The 19,949-nt window shown below is 37.1% G+C and overlaps 10 protein-coding genes across 10 annotated transcripts; 8 read left to right on the top strand and 2 right to left on the bottom strand.

Annotated features, from left to right (window-relative positions):
• Nucleotides 1-243: 243 nt before the first annotated feature.
• On the top strand, nt 244-2,055 carry FDP41_001500 (uncharacterized protein; the record flags this gene model as incomplete). Its single annotated transcript, XM_044704592.1, has 1 exon — nt 244-2,055. The coding sequence occupies one exon, from the start codon at nt 244-246 to the stop codon at nt 2,053-2,055; it is 1,812 nt and encodes a 603-aa protein (XP_044563870.1).
• A 344-nt stretch (nt 2,056-2,399) lies between these two features.
• Nucleotides 2,400-4,758, top strand: FDP41_001501 (uncharacterized protein; the record flags this gene model as incomplete). The annotated part of the gene is made up of 8 exons (XM_044704593.1): nt 2,400-2,634; nt 2,775-3,089; nt 3,162-3,168; nt 3,234-3,423; nt 3,506-3,746; nt 3,822-3,938; nt 4,000-4,134; nt 4,331-4,758. The coding sequence occupies 8 exons, from the start codon at nt 2,400-2,402 to the stop codon at nt 4,756-4,758; spliced, it is 1,668 nt and encodes a 555-aa protein (XP_044563871.1).
• A 286-nt stretch (nt 4,759-5,044) lies between these two features.
• On the top strand, nt 5,045-7,261 carry FDP41_001502 (uncharacterized protein; the record flags this gene model as incomplete). Its single annotated transcript, XM_044704594.1, has 1 exon — nt 5,045-7,261. One exon carries the CDS (start codon nt 5,045-5,047, stop codon nt 7,259-7,261), a length of 2,217 nt encoding a protein of 738 aa, XP_044563872.1.
• A 525-nt stretch (nt 7,262-7,786) lies between these two features.
• FDP41_001503 (uncharacterized protein) lies at nt 7,787-8,476 on the top strand (the record flags this gene model as incomplete). The annotated part of the gene is made up of 1 exon (XM_044704595.1): nt 7,787-8,476. The coding sequence occupies one exon, from the start codon at nt 7,787-7,789 to the stop codon at nt 8,474-8,476; it is 690 nt and encodes a 229-aa protein (XP_044563873.1).
• A 240-nt stretch (nt 8,477-8,716) lies between these two features.
• On the bottom strand, nt 8,717-9,664 carry FDP41_001504 (uncharacterized protein; the record flags this gene model as incomplete). Its single annotated transcript, XM_044704596.1, has 2 exons — nt 8,717-9,000; nt 9,154-9,664. The coding sequence occupies 2 exons, from the start codon at nt 9,662-9,664 to the stop codon at nt 8,717-8,719; spliced, it is 795 nt and encodes a 264-aa protein (XP_044563874.1).
• Nucleotides 9,665-10,296: 632 nt separating this feature from the next.
• FDP41_001505 (uncharacterized protein) lies at nt 10,297-13,294 on the top strand (the record flags this gene model as incomplete). Its single annotated transcript, XM_044704597.1, has 2 exons — nt 10,297-12,055; nt 12,210-13,294. 2 exons carry the CDS (start codon nt 10,297-10,299, stop codon nt 13,292-13,294), a joined length of 2,844 nt encoding a protein of 947 aa, XP_044563875.1.
• Nucleotides 13,295-13,471: 177 nt separating this feature from the next.
• Nucleotides 13,472-14,218, top strand: FDP41_001506 (uncharacterized protein; the record flags this gene model as incomplete). The annotated part of the gene is made up of 1 exon (XM_044704598.1): nt 13,472-14,218. One exon carries the CDS (start codon nt 13,472-13,474, stop codon nt 14,216-14,218), a length of 747 nt encoding a protein of 248 aa, XP_044563876.1.
• Nucleotides 14,219-14,312: 94 nt separating this feature from the next.
• On the bottom strand, nt 14,313-17,332 carry FDP41_001507 (uncharacterized protein; the record flags this gene model as incomplete). Its single annotated transcript, XM_044704599.1, has 3 exons — nt 14,313-16,742; nt 16,852-16,954; nt 17,016-17,332. The coding sequence occupies 3 exons, from the start codon at nt 17,330-17,332 to the stop codon at nt 14,313-14,315; spliced, it is 2,850 nt and encodes a 949-aa protein (XP_044563877.1).
• A 436-nt stretch (nt 17,333-17,768) lies between these two features.
• Nucleotides 17,769-18,803, top strand: FDP41_001508 (uncharacterized protein; the record flags this gene model as incomplete). The annotated part of the gene is made up of 2 exons (XM_044704600.1): nt 17,769-18,118; nt 18,344-18,803. The coding sequence occupies 2 exons, from the start codon at nt 17,769-17,771 to the stop codon at nt 18,801-18,803; spliced, it is 810 nt and encodes a 269-aa protein (XP_044563878.1).
• Nucleotides 18,804-19,228: 425 nt separating this feature from the next.
• FDP41_001509 (uncharacterized protein) lies at nt 19,229-19,804 on the top strand (the record flags this gene model as incomplete). The annotated part of the gene is made up of 1 exon (XM_044704601.1): nt 19,229-19,804. One exon carries the CDS (start codon nt 19,229-19,231, stop codon nt 19,802-19,804), a length of 576 nt encoding a protein of 191 aa, XP_044563879.1.
• Between the last annotated feature and the right edge of the window lie 145 nt (nt 19,805-19,949).

Here is a 19,949-nt window from a genome sequence, read left to right on the forward strand (position 1 = left end):
TAGCCGAACTCTCCGACTTTTTATGAAGATTCAATATTCGTAAGCTGTAATAAAACGAAACATAGCTTCTCGATGTTTTTGGCTATCATTTCCGAATGGGTTGAAATTTTGAGGCAACTTGGTTTGAGAATTTCGGCTAAAATGTGAGAGAAATAAAAAAATATTTTGACGCCTCGTTTAGCGGAACATCTCTCTGTTGCCGTTTGGGAATATCAAAGTGATGCCAGAGTCAGCAAAATTTGAATGCGAAGAAAACAATCATCATCTTGCTTTGATCCATCATCACACAAAAAAGCCATGTGTTGCGATTTCGAACATTCGAATGGAAATCTTATAAACGATGAACAGCAACAAACAAGCAAAAGAAAATTTTACTCTTCCTCCTCATCGGAAGAAGAAGGAAAATCTGTGAACAATGAAGGTCCTACAAAAAGGAAAAAACAATCCTCGAATTTAATCACTGAACACCCTAATAATTCTACATCTCAGCTCAGATTGGACTACCAACTCGGTGATGATATGATGTGTCTTGTTCTGTCTTTTCTTGATCAGAGTTTCCTTGTCCACACATGCATGAGAGTCTGCAAGTATTGGTATGAACGAGTACTTGTTATTCCTTTAACTTTATCAATCAATGATCAAGATGATGCTCTTTCAACGATACAAAGAATTGTATCCAATCAAAATACGTTCAACTTTGCACATCTCTCTATTTCAAACAAGACAAATAACCCAATTGAATTGATTAGATTAATAACTAGAAGTAACAAATTCAACAATATCAGATCATTGAGAATGAGTGACATTGAACTTGGAAATGAAGAAATTTCTGAAATTGCTTCAGGATGTTTCAAATCATTGACGGAACTGACGTTAGAAGATTTAAAACGGAATATTGACGAAGAGGGTATCAATATCCTTGCAAATAGTGTTCACATGAAAGAATTGCATGTCCTGAATCTATCAACAGAGTTTGGAGATTATGCTATACAAGCACTCTGTAACAATGAATATATCAAAAATCTTAAAACTTTGAGTTTATTCGGTTGTAATGTGAGCGAGGATGGAATTACTATGCTCACTAATGGCACCTCATTGAGCACTTTAACCAGTTTGAACTTGGGATGTAATGAAATTACAACCACTGGAGCTAAATTATTATCTAAATGCCCATATTTAAAAAATCTTACTGTTTTTGCTGTTGGAGGAAATGATATTATGGATGAAGGAGTGTTAGCCATTTGTGAAAGCGAATTTTTGAGAAATATTACAAATTTAAGTTTGGAAGACAATGGAATTACTGAAAAAGGCGTCGCTATTTTGACAAAAAACACTTCCAACATGAATAATCTAACCAGTTTATGGCTTGATGATAATTCAATCACAGCTAGTGGAGCCAAATTAATTGCAACAAGCAAGACCATGCAAAATTTGGAAATTCTTTCTTTACAAAGGTGTGACATTGGTGATGATGGTTTGATGGCCATTTGTAAAAGTGATTTTTTGAAAAAATTGATAACGCTACTGTTGGACAGTAACAACATTTCAACACAAGGTGTTTCATATATAATCTCGAGCTCATTTTGTAACACGTTGGAAGAGCTATCACTGTGTTTTAACAGAATTGGCCATGCAGGAGCACGTTTATTATCAACAGGATCCTTTCCAAATCTAATGTCGCTAGATTTGTCGAATTGTGGAATTGGCGATGATGGCATTTCCTACATTGCTAATAGTCCAACATTTAAGAAGCTGGATGTGTTAGAAATATCGAACAATAATATAACTTGTGCTGGTGTTGGTGCCATTTGCAGTAGTTTATACTTGACGAGATTGTCCAGTTTACACTTGGCAAGCAATTCCATCAGCTATGAAGATATTCGTTTAATCGGCAACAAATTGAAGAATGTGAAATTTTTAAGCACCTCCGGATTTTCAACTCCTAAACTACGTTCTATTTTATCGGAATGCCTTCCCGGTTGCTATTTATTAAATATGAATGAATATGAGCGTGAGGGTGAGGATGAGGATGAAGATTGCAACTCGACTTTGTAAAATTTCACAGCGGTGACATTCTCACTAAGAATCACCTTTTAAATTGTTGTTGTTTTCAAGTTTACATCAATATTTCATTGAAATTGAATGGAATTGCCTTCAAAAGAATAAAAGAACTCGATGAGGTAATTTAAATAGATAGGATTTTAAGATTGGGTTGACTGATAGAAAGTCCTGTTTGGTTAATTAAAGAACTCAACCTCAATGGAATTGCTTGCTTTGTCCATTGATCCACCAAGTTTAATGAAATCGAAACGGAAAATTGATGCCTTGAATCCAAAAGCTGTTGTGGTGTTTTCAATCAAAAAAATACGCCATTTCTTCCAATCCGACATCACCATCAAATGTACAATCCCAACCTTGTCAGTTCAGTACAAAATCAAATGGCTGGACTCTCTCTCGGAAGCAATCCAGCACTTGAAACCAAAGTAGAACTCTACATATCTTGTAATAATTTGAAAAACAAGGATTTGCTATCCAAGTCTGATCCTTGTTGTGTGGTGAAAATGGGAGAGAGACAATTGAATGGAGACTATCATTGGCAAGATTTGGGAAGAACAGAAGTTCAGAAAGATAACTGTATGTTAGTTGATTGTCTCGATTCGCCAATTATTTGATGGATCATCATCATTTTTCTCGGGATCATCATCTTTGTTTTATCATCAAAATAATAATTTTATAATTCATATTATTGGATGACATGTGTTAAATTCAAATAGTGAGTCCTAAATTTACCAAGACATTCATTGTCACTTATAAATTCGAAGAAATCCAACCACTCAAATTCCTTCTCTATGATATTGACAATTCCACTATTGATTTAAGTGATGATGACTTTTTGGGAAGTTGTGAGGTGAAATTGAGCGAAATTGTTTGTGGTCCAGGAGGTTCTATCACAAAAACACTCATATGTAATCACGGAAATGGTGGAACTATCACTATTAGAAGTGAGCAAAAATCCAAAGTCAAAGATCTATTGGTGACACTTGAATTAGATGGCAAAGATTTGGCAAAGAAAGATTTGTTTGGTAAAAGTAAGTAGAAAGAGATTTTTGTGTTCCAAGTCTCATTTCGAATGAATTTTATAATAATGTTGTATTTCAAAGGCGATCCGTAAGTGTTAATGGCATGCATTGTCACATTCATGCAACAATCTTTTGGATTTGTTCGCATGATAGATATTTCATTCTTTCAAAGATGATGGGGAACGATTATGTGGATATTTACAAATCGGAAACGATCATGAACAATTTGAATCCACACTGGAAAGGTTTTACTTTACCACTCCAAAAGTTATGTAATGGAAATGAAAATCTTCCATTAAAACTTCAAGTCTTTGACTGGGACAAGCACTCTGATCCCGATTTTGTGAGTATTACACAAATTGACTTGTGATTTTAACTTGTATTGAAATGAAATTATTCATGCATTTGTAATTATATTCACAAAGATTGGAAGTGTTGACTTTACATTTCAACAATTAAAACAAGCCGAAACAAATAGAACTGCACTCAATGTCATTGATGATGGCAGCTACACCAAGAAAAAGAAGCCCCCAAAAACCACTGGTAAAATTTCAGTTCGAAAAATAACATTTACTGAACCAGAAGAAGAATACACATTTTTAGATTATTTGGCAGGTGGTTTGGAAATTTCCCTTTTGGTTTCCATTGATTTCACAGCCAGCAATGGTAAGTTGATGATCAATCGCCCACATTGTGGTGGATTGTACAATTTTGACAATGTTAAATATGTGGAAAATTTAGGAAATCCAAACGATCCTAATAGTTTACATGCAGGTGGAAAGTTCAATGAGTATGAAATGGCAATCAAAGCTATTGGAGATATTTTAGCATATTATGATAGCGATAAGCTCTTCCCAGGTATGTTATTGTTGTTGAAATTTAATCATGAATTTATACATTTGTCAATCATTTTCGACAGCATTTGGTTTTGGAGCTAAAATGCCAAACGGTCAAGTGTCGCATTGCTTTGCCCTCAATGGTAATCCTAGCAATCCAAATTCAGTTGGAGTTGATGGTATTTTACGTGATTATAGACAAGCCCTAAATACTGTTGGTATGTGTCGAGGTTCTTTTATGCTATAATTTAATTATAATGATATTTTATAATTGTATAATTATGATTATATGATATAATGATTCCATACACACAATGAATTCATGAATTTTGATCATGAAAACAATATTTCAACAATTTCGAATCATATGATAATCATTAACAATATTTCAATTATCATGTCAATGATGCACAGAATTATATGGTCCTACTAATTTTGCACCAACCATTCAAACAGCCATCAGTCTGGCTTCCCAAGCATCCATTGAACTCAGCCAACAAAACCAAAAATACTTGATACTATTGATTATTACTGATGGTGTCATTACAGACATGCCAGACACTGTTAAGGCCATCATTTCTGCATCTCGATATCCACTGTCGGTGGTTATTGTTGGGGTGGGATCCGCCGATTTTTCCTCAATGGAAACTTTGGATGGAGATGACAAGAGATTACAGTATGGTTCTGAAGTGGCCTTCCGTGATATTGTTCAATTTGTTCCTTTCCGTAAATATAACTCTCAGAATTATATCAATCTAGCTCGTGAGACCTTGAAAGAAGTTCCACAACAAGTGTGTGAATACATGAAACATATGAAGATTAAGCCCAATAAGAGAGTTTAGACTGAAGGTGAACTAACCGTTCAGACTCAGTTGTAGAGATATTCATTATTAAACACATTGTTCAAGTTATCATATGTTCAACCTTGCCTGGGGCTAATGCAAGGTCTTTGAAATAAACAATTTCTCCACTTCACGAAATATAAGGGTTCAACTTGCTCAAACTATCACTACTGAGAAACATCTGAGCCCAACCCAACCCAACCTTACATTTGAACTTTGAAAAACTATTACATTAATATTCCTTCATTTTGGAGCTTGAACGTTCTTGAAGGTAACCCCAAAAAAAATGACGCAATCCAAAAAACATCATCATCACAAGAAGAAATCATCATCCGCCTCTTCTGCTTCTTCTTCAAAGAATAATAATCAGTTGACTTCGGGATCCAATGTCAAACAATCACTCACCGCTCAAGAGATTCAAAAACTCTTGTTGGAAGAACAACAAATAGATCAACTCTTCTCCAAATTAAATTTAAAGAGAAAGCCTATTGCCAAGGATGGTGCTTGTTTATTTAGAGCTTTTTCGGATTTATATTTCGGAACTCAAATTTATCAAGAACAAGTACGAAAAGCATGTGTTCAATACATGAAAGAGCATGAAGACTTTTTCATGAATTTTGTTGTTGAAATGGATTTTGACTCGTATTTAAAACATATGGCAAAGCCATATTCCTGGGGATCACAATTAGAATTGGAAGCTCTTTCAAGTCTCTATCATGTCAATATTACTGTGTATGATATGAATGGAGTGGTGGCACAACATGGAAATCACTCAACGGGAGACGTTGCAAGCCAACCAGCAGCAACCAATCAATGGACCTCTTCAGGCACTACGTTGTCTGATTTGATGAAAATGAAGAAGAAGGAGCGAATTTTACCAAAACAGAGAAAAGATATCAAATTGGCATTTCTCTATGGTAGTCATTATGATTCTGTCTATCCTGCCAATGAATTTATGAATAATATTCTCATGCAAGACCTGTTCTATGAGACTTGTATGACTCCATTCAAGACAGATTTATTTGTGAAAAAACCAGGATGTTTCAAGAATGTTGAATATGACGCTTGGCTGGATGACTTGGAAAAGATGGAAACAAAGTCTTTGCAAAAAGTGAAAGAATTACTTTCTCAAAACCAAACTGCATATGATCTAAACAATCCCAATGATTTTCCAGAACTTTCGAAAAATCCATTGAAATCATTGTCACCATCAATAACAACAACAACTCTTACGAACAGTGCAGCAGATGATAATTCCTTGTTAGAAACCTCAAATGGAGAAGGAACCAACAACAAATCTGAACAAGGAGAGTCCACCACAACTGCAGTGCTTCCACCACAGAATGCATGGTTGACTGAAAAGAAGAATTGGTCCGAAATATTGAATGCTCCTCCTGTTGCGTCACCATCTTCACAGGAGACTCCGATGAATGAGAAACCAACAACTGCAGGCACAAATTCCAATTCATCCTCCACAGATGATCAATATCCAAATTCTCTTGCTGTCATTACTCAAAGTCATTCACTCACTGTGGATGTTTCAGCACTCTCCACCGACCTTCCTCACAAGACCACCACAAAGACCACCAAGAAGAAAGCAACCACCCACAAGAATTCACAATCAAAGGCCAAGACCTCTAAAACAACCACCATTAAGGCAGAAGAGAACACTGCCGTGACAAACATTAGCAGTAGTCTAGTCAATGAAGTATCCTCAAAATCCGAAAGTGAGCTTGACCATTCCATGCAGCCAACCACCACCCATTCCATGTCAAACCCATCCGTTCCATTATTGAATTCATCAGTTCCTCCTCCTACGTCCTTCATTCCAATGATTCCACAACCAATGATTCCACCCTCTCAAAGCAAACCCAACCATGATGCCAATGATAATCTTCCAAGTGGTAGTGATTCCTTTTTGAAACAGCCTCCTTTGGGTGTTTTCCCTCCTCCGTATCCTGGCATGTTCATGGTGACGCCTAATATGAATTATCATTCACCTCCCGTGATGTTCCTTCCTCCTCGTCATGGAATGATGCCACATTATCAATTGCCACTGCAACCTCATGATCAGCAGCAACAGAAGCAACCTCTACCCTTAATGATGAGGATGCCACCCTCTCCTCCGATGGCAACCATGTCGACCTCATCCACCACCACCATTTTGAATAGTGCACAACCATCTCCTTCTTCCTCCATTCCTATCGTTCTTCCAAACCATGTGTCGGACATTCCACAGCAAAACACTGCCAAATCATCATCGACTGCTGTTCCAGTAGTAGTTTCTTCTGCTTGGACAAAACCTTTGACTCTTCTTGAAAAAGATTCTGCAAAAGAGGAGGAGAGCACCACTCAATCATCAACACTGCAATCCAATGCGACAACTTCTCAAGGCCGTGTTCAGGCCGTGTCCTACAAAGATCATTCCATGACAAATCGCTCTTCCAAGCCTCGAAGCTCTTCACATAAACAACAACAACAACAACAACGAAAGAAGAAATAAAACTTCGCCACTTGTTGTTTCAATAAGGATCAAAAGAAACTTTAAATTTTGTTGTTTCAGACCCTGAGCGGTCTTGAATTTCTCCAAAAAAGGAATTTTATCGCCACCGGGGATCGAACCCGGGACCTCTCGCGTGTGAGGCGAGCGATCTAACCACTGATCTATGACGACTTCACATTGATATTGTTCTGGTTTGAGCATGGGTAATGTAACAATCTTGTTCGATTTCGATTACCTTCTCAATACAAACACGTTCACAGGAAGGATAAATGTTACAAGGATGAGATTAGGAAATTCTTCATTCATTAGTGCGCGCTCGCGATCATTGTTCGGAGGACCATTGAAAAAGTCCTTGCTTTCTTCCTCTGATTTACCGACAGTATTTATCAAAGTCAATCTCCATCGCAGCTCTTGTCTTACAAAAAAAATACTAGAAAAGTGTTAATTAATATCAACAGCTGAACATTTTACTTGTCAAGCTTCTGAATACCTTTCCTAATCAAAAATCAACCAATTACCATCATCATGCCCATTGAATTGTACTCCCTCGCCACTCCGAATGGTCAAAAAATTGCCATTGCTCTCGAAGAATTAAATCTTCCCTACAATGCTCATACCGTGGACATTCGGAAAGGAGAACAATTTCATCCTGATTTTCTGAAAATTTCTCCTAATAACAAGATCCCAGCCATTGTGGATACAGAGAATGGTAATTTGACTCTATTTGAATCGGGAGCTATTTTGCAATATTTAGCTGAAAAGGCTCTTCAACAATCAAAGCAAGATAACAATGAACAACATTCAATTCCCACACTCATTCCTCCACATGGAACTGCCGAATATTGGCATTGTTTGCAATGGTTGACTTGGCAAGTGGCTGGTCTCGGTCCCATGATGGGTCAATTGGGTTTCTTTTGGAAATATTCAAAGGAGGATGTTCCTGTCGGAAAAGAACGTTATTTGAATGAAACGAAACGTTTATGGGGAGTGTTGGAAAAACATTTGGCTGAAGGCTCGAAACAGTATGTGGTTGGAGATCAATACACCATTGCAGATATCGCTATCTTTCCTTGGATTCGATTGCTCAATACCTTCCCAGAACCAGTCTTGCAAGCCATTCCACTGGATTCCTATCCGAATATTAAGGCATATATTGAAAGAATTGAACAACGTCCTGCTGTACAAAGAGGACTTAAGGTGACACCATTTGTGTAAGTCCAACTGTTTTCAAGGTTTGCCTTACATGGCTAGACCCCAGCATTTGTTTAAAGAGCTCTTTAAAATCAATGCATGAATGTTTCTTGTCACAATAAAATGTACAATAACAAGCTCAACTTTTACCTTTATTGCATGCTGATCCAGTAAACGTTGTGGTTGCAGCGATTACATTACTTTTGAATGATTTCCATAAAGATGAAAACGAAGGTGAAGTTCATTTATTTTCTTTGAAAAACATTATTGCATGACAACAGTTTGAACAGGTTTAGAGACACGAATCAACTTTAAAACAATTCTTTCAGATGAATTTGAAAAAGAGTAGCCCCACACGTTTTGAGAAGCAGAAAATGCGGAAGCAGAAGGAACGTAGCTCATGACAAATTCCAATCCAAATGGGATCAATTTCGTCCTGTTGATCTCTGTCAAGTAGTGTTGAACTTTTGGTCTCACAACACTGTTCATGTTACGAACCAAATATCTTGCCTTTTTATAAGGGAAAATGTAAATGATGAAGAGCAGAGCTGTACATTTGTTAGAATATTAATTAATATATTATATAATATTCAAAGAGGTGAAACGGAATAAAACATCATCATCGCCGAGATCATCATTATTGATCATCATTCAATTCAGTAGTGAATTTCATTATTGAATATATGTCATTCAAAACTTACCCACCGCTAATCCCATCGTCAAAATAATCAAAATCATGAGCACCGTAAACGAAACCCAAAACCCAATATCATAATTTGAAGCTCTTGAATAATGTTCTCTTAACATTCCATTCAAATTGTAAATCACTTGTTCCATCTCAGAGATCAGAGTTCCCGAATTTTGAATTCCATACAAACTCAACGTCTGAGCGAGTTGAGTCGGTAAAGCAAATCCATTCGTTCCATCCATATAGACACTCTCGGAGAGTGTTTCAACTAATGGACCGCCATGACCGAGTTGAACCACGGAGAGAGGAGAATTGGCAGCAGAGGTGGTGATGATCATCATGGGTGGTTGTTGAGAGAGTTGTTGTTGTTGTTGTTGATAACCCACTGGTGGTGGTGGTGATCCAGCCATATTCATAGGAAGAGTGGCTGTGGCTGTGGTCATCGTAGTGGTCACTGTAGTTCCATACGACGTGAGTGGTGGTTGCTGAAATGGTTGTTGTTGTGGTTGTGGAGTGAGAGTCATCTTGTTTTTCTGTGAAGAATTTATATTTCAAAATTAAAAAAAAATTCAAAGCAATACGGCGGAGATTTCTCTTCCAATTTCATTCCAACATTTGTCATTCTCCATGTTGGAAAGAATAAATAATTTGAAAATTGATTCCAAGTGATCTGGTGGTATTCATAAAGGGCGCCATTTGATGATTAAGGAAAATAATAACCATTGAGTGCAACGTTTTACATCTTAATATTCACATATTTCCCTCAATTGCCTTTCATGAACAAGCCGAAAGGCAGATCAAATTATTTCGACTCACAAATTCCACAGGATGACAGGTTCGGTCAATACTAATCAGAGAATGCCAAACCCGGTTGTGCTCGGAAACAACAACAAAAATGAAAATGACAACAGCTCTCTCATCACCATCATCCTCTTGCTCTCACAAGAGATGGTCGAGAAGGAGATACGAATTGTTGTTATCTTGTTCGCATCACAGTAACTGACACATCCACACATCAGAATCGCTGACATTTGGCAGAAGGGTGTCCTTTGACAACACTATCAAGAAGAACACAAAATCCATGATGAAACAATCAAATTGCCTCGTGTTGAATTTCATCAATGTGATTCTTCTTCTAATGTTCTTTTATTTGCAAATGTCACTTGTCAATTCTCATGCTCTAACTTATCCACTACTCTCTGATAACCTTTCATCATTACCATCACATCCCTCCCGATCCCTGAGCACATCTCATCTTTTAAATTTACCTGTTCGAGTACTTTCTCTCCAAGAATTACAACCTTCACATGTCATTGTGGGGGCTTTTAATTATTATTCATTGTTTGTGTGGAAAAAATTAAAAATTGAAACATTTCCTCAATTAATGGAACAAGTCACAACCAATTCAAATTGGACCAATCTATATTTCACCACTAATTATGGAGGCATCAACAACAATTCAACAAGTACTAACTCGTCGTTGAGTTCTTTCAATAATTATTACTTTCCACATGTCAATACTCCTCGGCCTTTCCAGATCATTTGTCCTAAAAATTATCCGTGTCAAAATTTATGGCAATTGATGACATTTTCCAATACAGACTCTACCAACAATTTTAAAGTGGTCGATAATATGAATTCCAAATTTTCTTTCGATTATCGATGCAATTTATTTTCAGATTGTCGATACGGATCTCTTTTAGAATATGGAGATGCATTCTTAATGACACCTTTTGATTTCTCCATGATTGTAAGAGTGAATTTACAAGTGACACAAAAAGGACTCTTTTCACAACGAATGAGACCATTGCAAGTGCCATTTGAATTGTACAATCCATTGCAAATGACAAATTCAACCATTTCTTCAACCTATAATCCAAGTGATTTTGTGGCCATTCCAGTGATTCCATCGCGATTTATTGTACTGGATGAAATGAACAGTGAAATGACAAGTGACAGCAGTCGTACCAAACCATGTGAATCAACTTACAGCACCGAAAACCCATTCATCACTTCTTCATGTACCTATTTACAATTAGCTTTGAAACACACAAGTGTGAGATTCATGACTTCATGTTCTGAAAGTGCTTTACATGACGTTTGGGATGGACTTCACGGATTGTTAAATTTTTCACAACACGATATTGAGCTCGTTCAGAAATTGTTAAATTTCCAACTTCAAGTGAATTATTCACTAATGAATGCATTACCACATGAATTGAGTAGAATCGACTCGAATCGAGTGCGTGCTCTTTGGACTCTTTCAAATGTTGCTGTTTCGAATTATTTGTGGAATTCCACTTGTCATTATTGTTCTTCGAGATTGTGCGTGTCAGAAAATATTGAACGGACGGATTACTTTATCATTGTATATGCAATCTTTATGGGTGTATATTATTTGCTATTTTTTGGATTTCGAATGTATCGGTTACCCTCCATGAAGAGAAGATTATTGCTACCATTTGTCACTCCTTTTGCATTGTTGCTTTTTGAAACATCATGGTCATCAGTGGCGAGAAATGCATGTGCCTCTGTCATGCTTCCTTTCTCTATTTTAATTGTTGGTTTTATTTTCACACTTTATTTTGTAATTGTGCTGAGAAATTTGTACTTGAGAGTGTTGTACAAATTTTTGAGACAACAGAATTCCAAAAACATTTCTCAAAAAGAAAAGCCTTACAAATTCTACAAAATTCTGGCATCGGAACGAATGGGTTGGTTTTTGTGTACAGCCATTCCTTCAATTTTCATGATTGTCTTTTCCATCCCATCGAGTGTTGTGAGTTCGGTTTTATTTTCAGAATTGATACTTTCGAATCGAACCATTTTTGCATCGATTGCATTGTGTGGATGTGTATTGGCATTGATCTATTTGGTGATTGATTTTTTGACTTGTAAGAAAGTGTTCAGAAAGGGTAAGTCTTTTGACAATTGTCATTTCACAAAATTTGCCTTACTTGCCTCATTCTACATTTCTACCACGACAATGGAGAATCATCCGTCCATCTTTCATCCACACTTCTCAATTTTTTCAATTCCATTATTGAATCATTAAAATCTTCAAATCAGGAATTCGATGGTTTTTCTTCTTCGATGATCCTCTCTTCATTCGCATCGATCTTCTCTCTCTTCAGCTTCTCATGATCCTCCTCATTATCTATCTCATCTTGCTACCTCTCAACACACCCTTCTATCCAGTCGATCTTGCTTTTGCAACGACTGCCTTTTTAAGAATGTTCATTTGTATTTTTTTAATGATGAGCTCAGGAGGATTGACCATGACGATTGAACTTTTTAATTTAATTTTGGCTAAAAAAACAGATACGTTTATTATTGATTCAGTTCAATCATTGGAACATTTACTTTTTAAATATTCATGTTTTGAGGAATTATTTAAGGATTATTGCACAAGAGAGTTGAATTTGGAACATTTATTATTTTTTGAGGAATTGAGTGAAATTAAGAATTCATCCAAGATTTCTCAGACAACTTTTGAACGTCTTGAAAAAGTATTTATTGACAAGTATTCAATTTTTGAAGTGTCACTTCCAAAAAAGACCATTTCACAATTTTACAAAATGAAAGAAAAGATGAAACAGAGATCAAAATCCACTCACAGTCATTTAGAGGAAGTGAGTCCACCAAATATTTTACATTCCTCACAACTATTTCCATTTTCATCGACAACGACATCATTGAGTGGTCATGACAAGATTCAAAATGCAACGACAAGCACTTTTTCACCAATGAATTCCACAGCTCAACCACTCCATTCGAATCATCATTTAGAGACACAAGTTGCTTCTCCTTCTTCACCTATTCCGTCATCTCCAAATAAGGAAGAAAATATTCATCGACCACAACCTTCCATATTGTCACAACAGCATTTACAGTCCAAACAAACACAACAACTTTCTCAAGAATGGGTCCTTTTCCATCAACTCAATACGCATCACAAATCTTCAAGCAAGTTGGAACAACGAATGACCATTTTATTGGAACAATTAAATATTGATGTGGTGTTCAATTTACGAGAAATATTTTCAAGATTTAAAACAACAAAAGAATTTAGGGATTGGGTGAAGAAAATGAAGAAATCCTTGTCATTGAATGTAAAATCTCTCGTTTGTCCGTTTTGCGCGATTTGGAATTGAGCGACTAAAAAGGAAAAGTCAATTCAAGTCTTTGCAAAAAAAATCAACCACTCTGTCCAACACCAAGTCGATTGACAACAAGTTCACTGAACACAATAATTGGTTCTATTCTCGTAAACGAAACGTTGCACCCAACAAGAACAACAATTTCATTTAAAATTGCTTCAAACTTTCATCATGTGTGAATTCATTTCTGACTCGAAACTTTTTGTCGATCCCACTTACCGTTATTCCTACCTGTTGAAATTCATTAAATTCGGAAAAGAGGATTTGAAACTTGTCAAAGATTTTGGTCAAATGGTGTTGAATCCACTCATTCCAAGTTTGGTTGAGGAGATTCAAAAGAAAATGACGAGTTATGATGTGACAAGAGAGTTGGTGCTGTTGGGACATGTTAAACAAGCATCTTCCACAGTAGTATTGGATTCTAGTGATGAACATGATATAGCAACAAGTGTCACTAATCAAGATGGAAGTAACAGCAATCCACACAATGAATTTATCTTTAAAAAGGAAATTCAAATATTGTACTTGAAAAAATTATTCATGATTGGTGAAACAATGGTCAATATTTCGAGTTCCTCAAAGGATCAAATCGATCCATCTGTTCTTAACTACATTAAGGAATTGGATGAATTTTGTCAATTGCATTTTGAATGCCAACAAATGCCAGTTGTCCACTTGAGTGCCTATTTTGGGTTATTGTCTGATTTAATTATGGAAGAAGTGTTTGAATCACAAATGGCCGAAGCTTTAAAAAAGAAGACTTGGATATCGATTAACAAGTTGTTTTGGATTCAAAATGATTCATTTACCAAATCTCATGTGGATGATGCCTTTAGACATTTGACATCAGGTGCATGTTGTCCAGTGACAGGAGCTTTTGGATCGTCATGCATGGCGAGTAACGGCGTGAACAAGTAGTACAAGATCAAACATTTTCACACACCGAATGTTCATACATAAAGAAAATATCAAATTTTTTAATTATTTCCATTTTTATTTCTTTTTCAAAAAATCACCAGAAGAGAGCTTGCACGAATGCTGACATGGTCATCACCACCACAGCCATCAACACTGAACCCACTGACAACGATGAACCTCCAGAAACTCGACTCGAACTTTCTTTCGCACTTGTCACTACTTGCACCACAAACATTGTACTGGCAGTTGACATGTCACCACTCGTCGCAGCGACAGATCTTGTCAATGGCGTGACTCCCACATTAGATTGAACAAAACACGAAGTACTAGCACTTGAATTTGAATGCTTTTGAGGGAACATGGAAGAAATGAGAGTAAATGAAAATCCATACAAAGTTTTAGCTCCAGGATAAGGAAACAATTGAGTTTCTAATTCTGAATTTCCTATTTTTGAACTAATAATTGGTTTCCAAACATCCATGGTTCCAGAATTGAATTGAGAACATCCATATTCACCTTGTGAGGGATTATACGAGAGAGTTGGAGTGAATGTCTTGAAACAACACAAATAAGCGTCATTGACCAACAAATGATTTTTTCCAAGTGTGGAGGAACTTTGAACTTGAGCAAACACCTTTTCACCTGTTTTGAAAATTGTTTTGGGAGACCAATCGCTCCCTGCCAAATACATGTAAGGTTGAAGAGTAAAGTTCTTGTCGGAAGGAGCCTCTACAATGGTGTAATCAATTTTGAGAGGAATGTATTGAATGACATCGTCTATAATTCCATTTCGTTTCAACGTGGCGGTGAAAAAGGTTAAAGCTCGATAATCATTGACTTTCACGTTGGAGTGCATTCGAATTTGATAGAACGCGTAGAGCCCATTTTGATACAAGAAGGATGTTGCACTCACTTGGAAGATGTAATTTGGATTTGTCGTATTGTAAAAGTTGAAGGAAGTGAGAGTGACATTTGACACTCGAAGAATCATTTGAACTTGGAGAAGTCCTGTGGAGGGATCTGTGGAAAATCCTTGAGGATACAAATTCACAGTGTAAGGGTCTAACGAAGAATTTTCATTGAATGAAGAGATCACTGTGGATGTCAGTTGCACATAAATGACTTGTGACGTCGTGAATTCATAAGCTCTGCAAAAACCACCATTATTAATACCTAAAACATCAAAGTAATAGAGAGCAATAGGAATGGTTAATTTCACCAAATCTCCAATGGATTCCTTCTTCACATTTGGGTTTGACATTAAATAGTCCAAACTGAATACTTGAGAAGAGTAGACTTTAAAACAAGGGCTGCCACTTGTCACTAAGGTCAAATTCACTCCTTCACCTCCACTCAACACACAACTGTCGGCATTGAACGATGAATTCTCCCCAATTCTCATGAAATGAGAAAATTCCACATTTGGATCCACAGAAAAATTCAATGAAAATTGAATTCCATCTCCATTCACAATTTGTGACACTATTTGAGGTTTTGGAGCTCCCATTTCAAGTGAACCCCAACACGACGCATTATTTGAAATGATTGAATTATTCACTAAATTTTGACATTGAGTTCCAAAATATCCAACATTGCAATTACAAGTATCTGGAGCAATACATAAACCACGTCCACTACAGACAGAGATGGTGGAATTTGCTAATATTCCAAAACATTTGGGCATGGAACAATCTGAGCCTCCCCAATTCGAATTACAAACACACGTGTCCACATTGTTGCATGATCCGTGACCATTACATACAGTGTAGGTTTCGTTTTGTAAAATTCCAAAACATTTTGGAAGTGAACAAATAGAACCTCCCCAATTTGAATTGCAGACACAAGTATCTACTGTATTGCAACTTCCATGACCATTACAAACACTGCTCGAATTTTGCAACAATCCAAAACACTTGGGCATGGAACAGTTGAATCCTCCCCAATTGGAATTGCAGACACAAGTGTCAACTGCATCACAAGAGCCGTGACCATTACAGACAGAAGTGGAATTTTGTAAAATTCCAAAACATTTTGGAAGTGAACAACTAGAACCTCCCCAATTGGAATTGCAGACACAAGTGTCAACTGCATCACAAGAGCCGTGATCATTACAAACTCCAGTAGAGTTCTGCAAAATTCCAAAACATTTGGGCATGGAACAGTTGAATCCTCCCCAATTCGAATTACAACGACAAGTGTCAACAGCATCACAACTACCATGACCATTACAAACTCCAGCATCTCCTTGAACTATTCCATAACAAGTAGGTAAACAGGAGAGAGAATTAGAAGGTCTGGAAAATCCAGGTAAGCAATCGCAATAGGGTGAATTGTTATATTCAGAGTTAGGATCGCATGTGGGAGAAGCTTTGTAAATGGTGTAACCATCACCATAATAAATGACACCTGTCGTGAAGTTGACATAAATTCCACCAGCAGTAGATGCAAGAGGAATTCCAAGATCTACTACAGTTCCATCTTGACTCAATCTCTTAATACCTCCTGTAGTGTCTGTATAGTAAATCTAACGATTGGTTTGAACGATCCATTTCGTAATATATATTTAACATTAAACATTTTCATAATAATAATCAATAATTAAAACAACAACAACAACAACATGTACAACTTACATATCCATTAGCAAATGAAAGATATCTCGGAGTTACATTTGATACCAGTGTTGAGAGTGTGGAATTACCATTGTTGAACTTTTTGATGGATTTTGTAGAAGTGCTACCATCCGTAAAGTAAAACTGTTTCAATGAATCAATGATCATTAGTTGAATATTCAAACCCTAAGGCATAAATTGTTCCACCAATACTAGTGGCATACATAGAAGTGGAATTACCATAAATGTCATATTGGTATATAGTGCCTGCATTCTCAAAGAAGATGGAATTACTGTCCGTCGATGCAAACTTTGGTTGAATACCAACACTCAGAGTTGTAATTGGTTGTGGTGGCATTCCTGTAAGGTCTATTCGTAGTAAATTATTGGTAGAACCTGATGCAGTGGTGTAAATATAATATTGAGAACCATAGTAAGCGAATTGACCAAAACTACCACAGCCAGAACAATTGTAGGTGAAGGCAATTTTGGAATAGGTCATTCCGTAACAAACATGTTGTTGGTTTGAGAAGAAATAAAGGACGAACCATATAACAAGAAGAATTGCCAGTTGAGGGAAAATCAAAGAAGTCAAAGCCATCGCGAGGTGTCGAGAGGAAATTAGGATGACTATGACGGCGTGACAAGAAGAGGCAAGCTGTTTTTTTTTTGTTTGGAATCGAAAACCAAACCGATTTTCGTGAATAATAATAATAATAATCCGAATATGACAGGTTGACAGCTCACAGAATTCTCAACGTGATTGGACGACAGCTGGGCTGGGTTTTATGCAAGTTTGGTTTTGACCCTCTCTGACAAAGATCATCTCTCTCTGTACCATTTTCACGTTTGTTTTTTGCTTCGTATTTTCAGTCTTCACGGAAAACAATCCTCCAACAAGAGGAACAATGAACTTGATGCCTCTTTCTAATAAAAAAATGTTTCAACAACAAACCCACCACCAACAACAAGAACTCTTCCCGTGTCCCTATGAAAATTGTTTCACTCATCATCATGATCAATCCTCGTCCTCCTCCTCATCCACAAACTCTTCGGAACTCTTCTCCGAGAATGATCTCGTACAACATTGCTTACAACATCATTCCCGAGAAAATTCCAAACAAATTTGTACCATTTGTGAGCAACGCCATCATGATCGGAGCTTAAAGGGTTCTCGGGATTGGGGGTTTTCAACCCACTTGTATTTTGAGCATGGAGAAATGGCAACTCCTGAGGCGAAACGGAGAGAAGAAATTAAGGAAGAGAGGTCGAGTAAACCAACGTATAGGTGAGTTGAATGTTGGTATAGTTCATTTAAGAAAGATATGAGGAGGAATTTGTTTTTAATGATTTCCATATTTGTAAATTGTTCATGAATTTGTATGAATTTTAATATATTTGGTAACGATCGTTCTGTGAATTCATGGATGACTCGTCGACACCTTTGGAATGTTTGAATTCAATATTTTAAATCTTTTTCCCTCCAAACAAATAACCAATGCATCACACACAGTTTTGCCCTCGTCATTGTCCGTCAACCTTCCACTGGCAAATTTCTTCTCGTTGAAGAATGTTGTAATCAAGGTTGGTGGTTACCAGCAGGTCGCGTCGATCCTGGTGAAACGTTCCAACAGGCAGCACTTCGTGAAACCACCGAAGAGGCAGGTATCCAAGTCGAATTGAAAAACATTTTACGAGTCGAATATTCTCCTTTCGTAAATGGTGGAGCTCGACAAAGAATCGTCTTTTATGCAGAACCAGTAGAGGAAAATCCAGTGTTGAAAAGTGTTGCAGATTTTGAGAGTGTTTGTGCCAAATGGTTCTCCTACGAAGAGTTTGAGAAGGATTTTTTGAATCGATCGACTCGAACAAGGAAATTGAGAGGAAGTGAACCTATTCAATGGTTTAAATACGTGCATTCGGGAAAGCCCATGTATCCCATGTCCATGTTGACCTTTGAGGGAGATCCTTAATTGCCATAATTCCGTTTTGGTTCCGTTTTTGGTGGTTCAATCTTTCACAATATATATTCATTCCAACGTGTTGAATTCACCCGAAAAAAGTCCGAATATTGATTCTTCTGATTTTTTCACATACCCATTCACACACACCAAAAAAAATGGCGACACACCAATTCCGTTCTCTCTTTTTGCTGATTCTGACACCACTCGTGGCATCCACCACAACGTTCTTCATCATCATCATCCTCGGAATGAACATCGTACACGCTTCTTCTTTTTCTTGGTCCTCGATCGATGAATATCGCGTTCGTCTCGTGGATGCCAATCCCTCTCTCCAACGATTCCTCTTTCGAGGCAACACTCCCGTAACATCGAGTCAATTCGATCTCGTCGCTTTGCAACGTACTCTCTCCAAAGTGACCCATTCATTACACAACATGAATTTCACCCTTCCCTCACAATATTATTTGGTGGATATTTCGTTTTTATTTGAATTACAACATGATTTGAAGGTAGAGAAGCAATTCTTTCAGGAGAATCCTCAGGTAGGTGCTCTCGCTCATTGGACCATCTTGGGTGCCTTGGTGAATGGAACAGATCTACCCGATTGGCTCCGAAAGGAATTGGCACTCAACGAAGCGAAATGGGATTTGGAAGATCAATTGTTGAGTCGAGTGCCACAATTACACGCATGGATTTGGGAGAAGGATTCCATTCATTCTGCCTTGTCGAATGGATTATTCAACTCTTACACGGAAGGAACACCTATTGTGTTTTATATGCATTGTGAAGCTGGAATGGATCGAACTGGAGAAGTGGCAGGAGCTTATTATTTGAAATATTTCAAGTGGACCTTTATACAAACCTTGACTTATGATTATCACATTGAGGAACATCCAAGACCTATTGAGTGGGCAAATCAAAATGCATTGAATTGGTTTTGTTGGCATTTGTTTTATACGGAGGGTTATCCTTTGGATTGTGGAAGATCCTTGCCAAGACAAGGAATATAATACTCGAGAAGACGTTTTAGGGGAAGGAATGGTGATGAATCATGATCAATGATTGGTTGCGAAAGATCCTTTCTCTTTAAAGGCAAATCCAGTAATGTATTGAACTACACTGTATGTAATTCCTCTTCATGAACAAATGCAATGT

Source organism: Naegleria fowleri (assembly GCF_008403515.1).
Source record: "Naegleria fowleri strain ATCC 30894 chromosome Unknown tig27, whole genome shotgun sequence".
NCBI lineage: Eukaryota > Heterolobosea > Eutetramitea > Acrasida > Naegleriidae > Naegleria > Naegleria fowleri.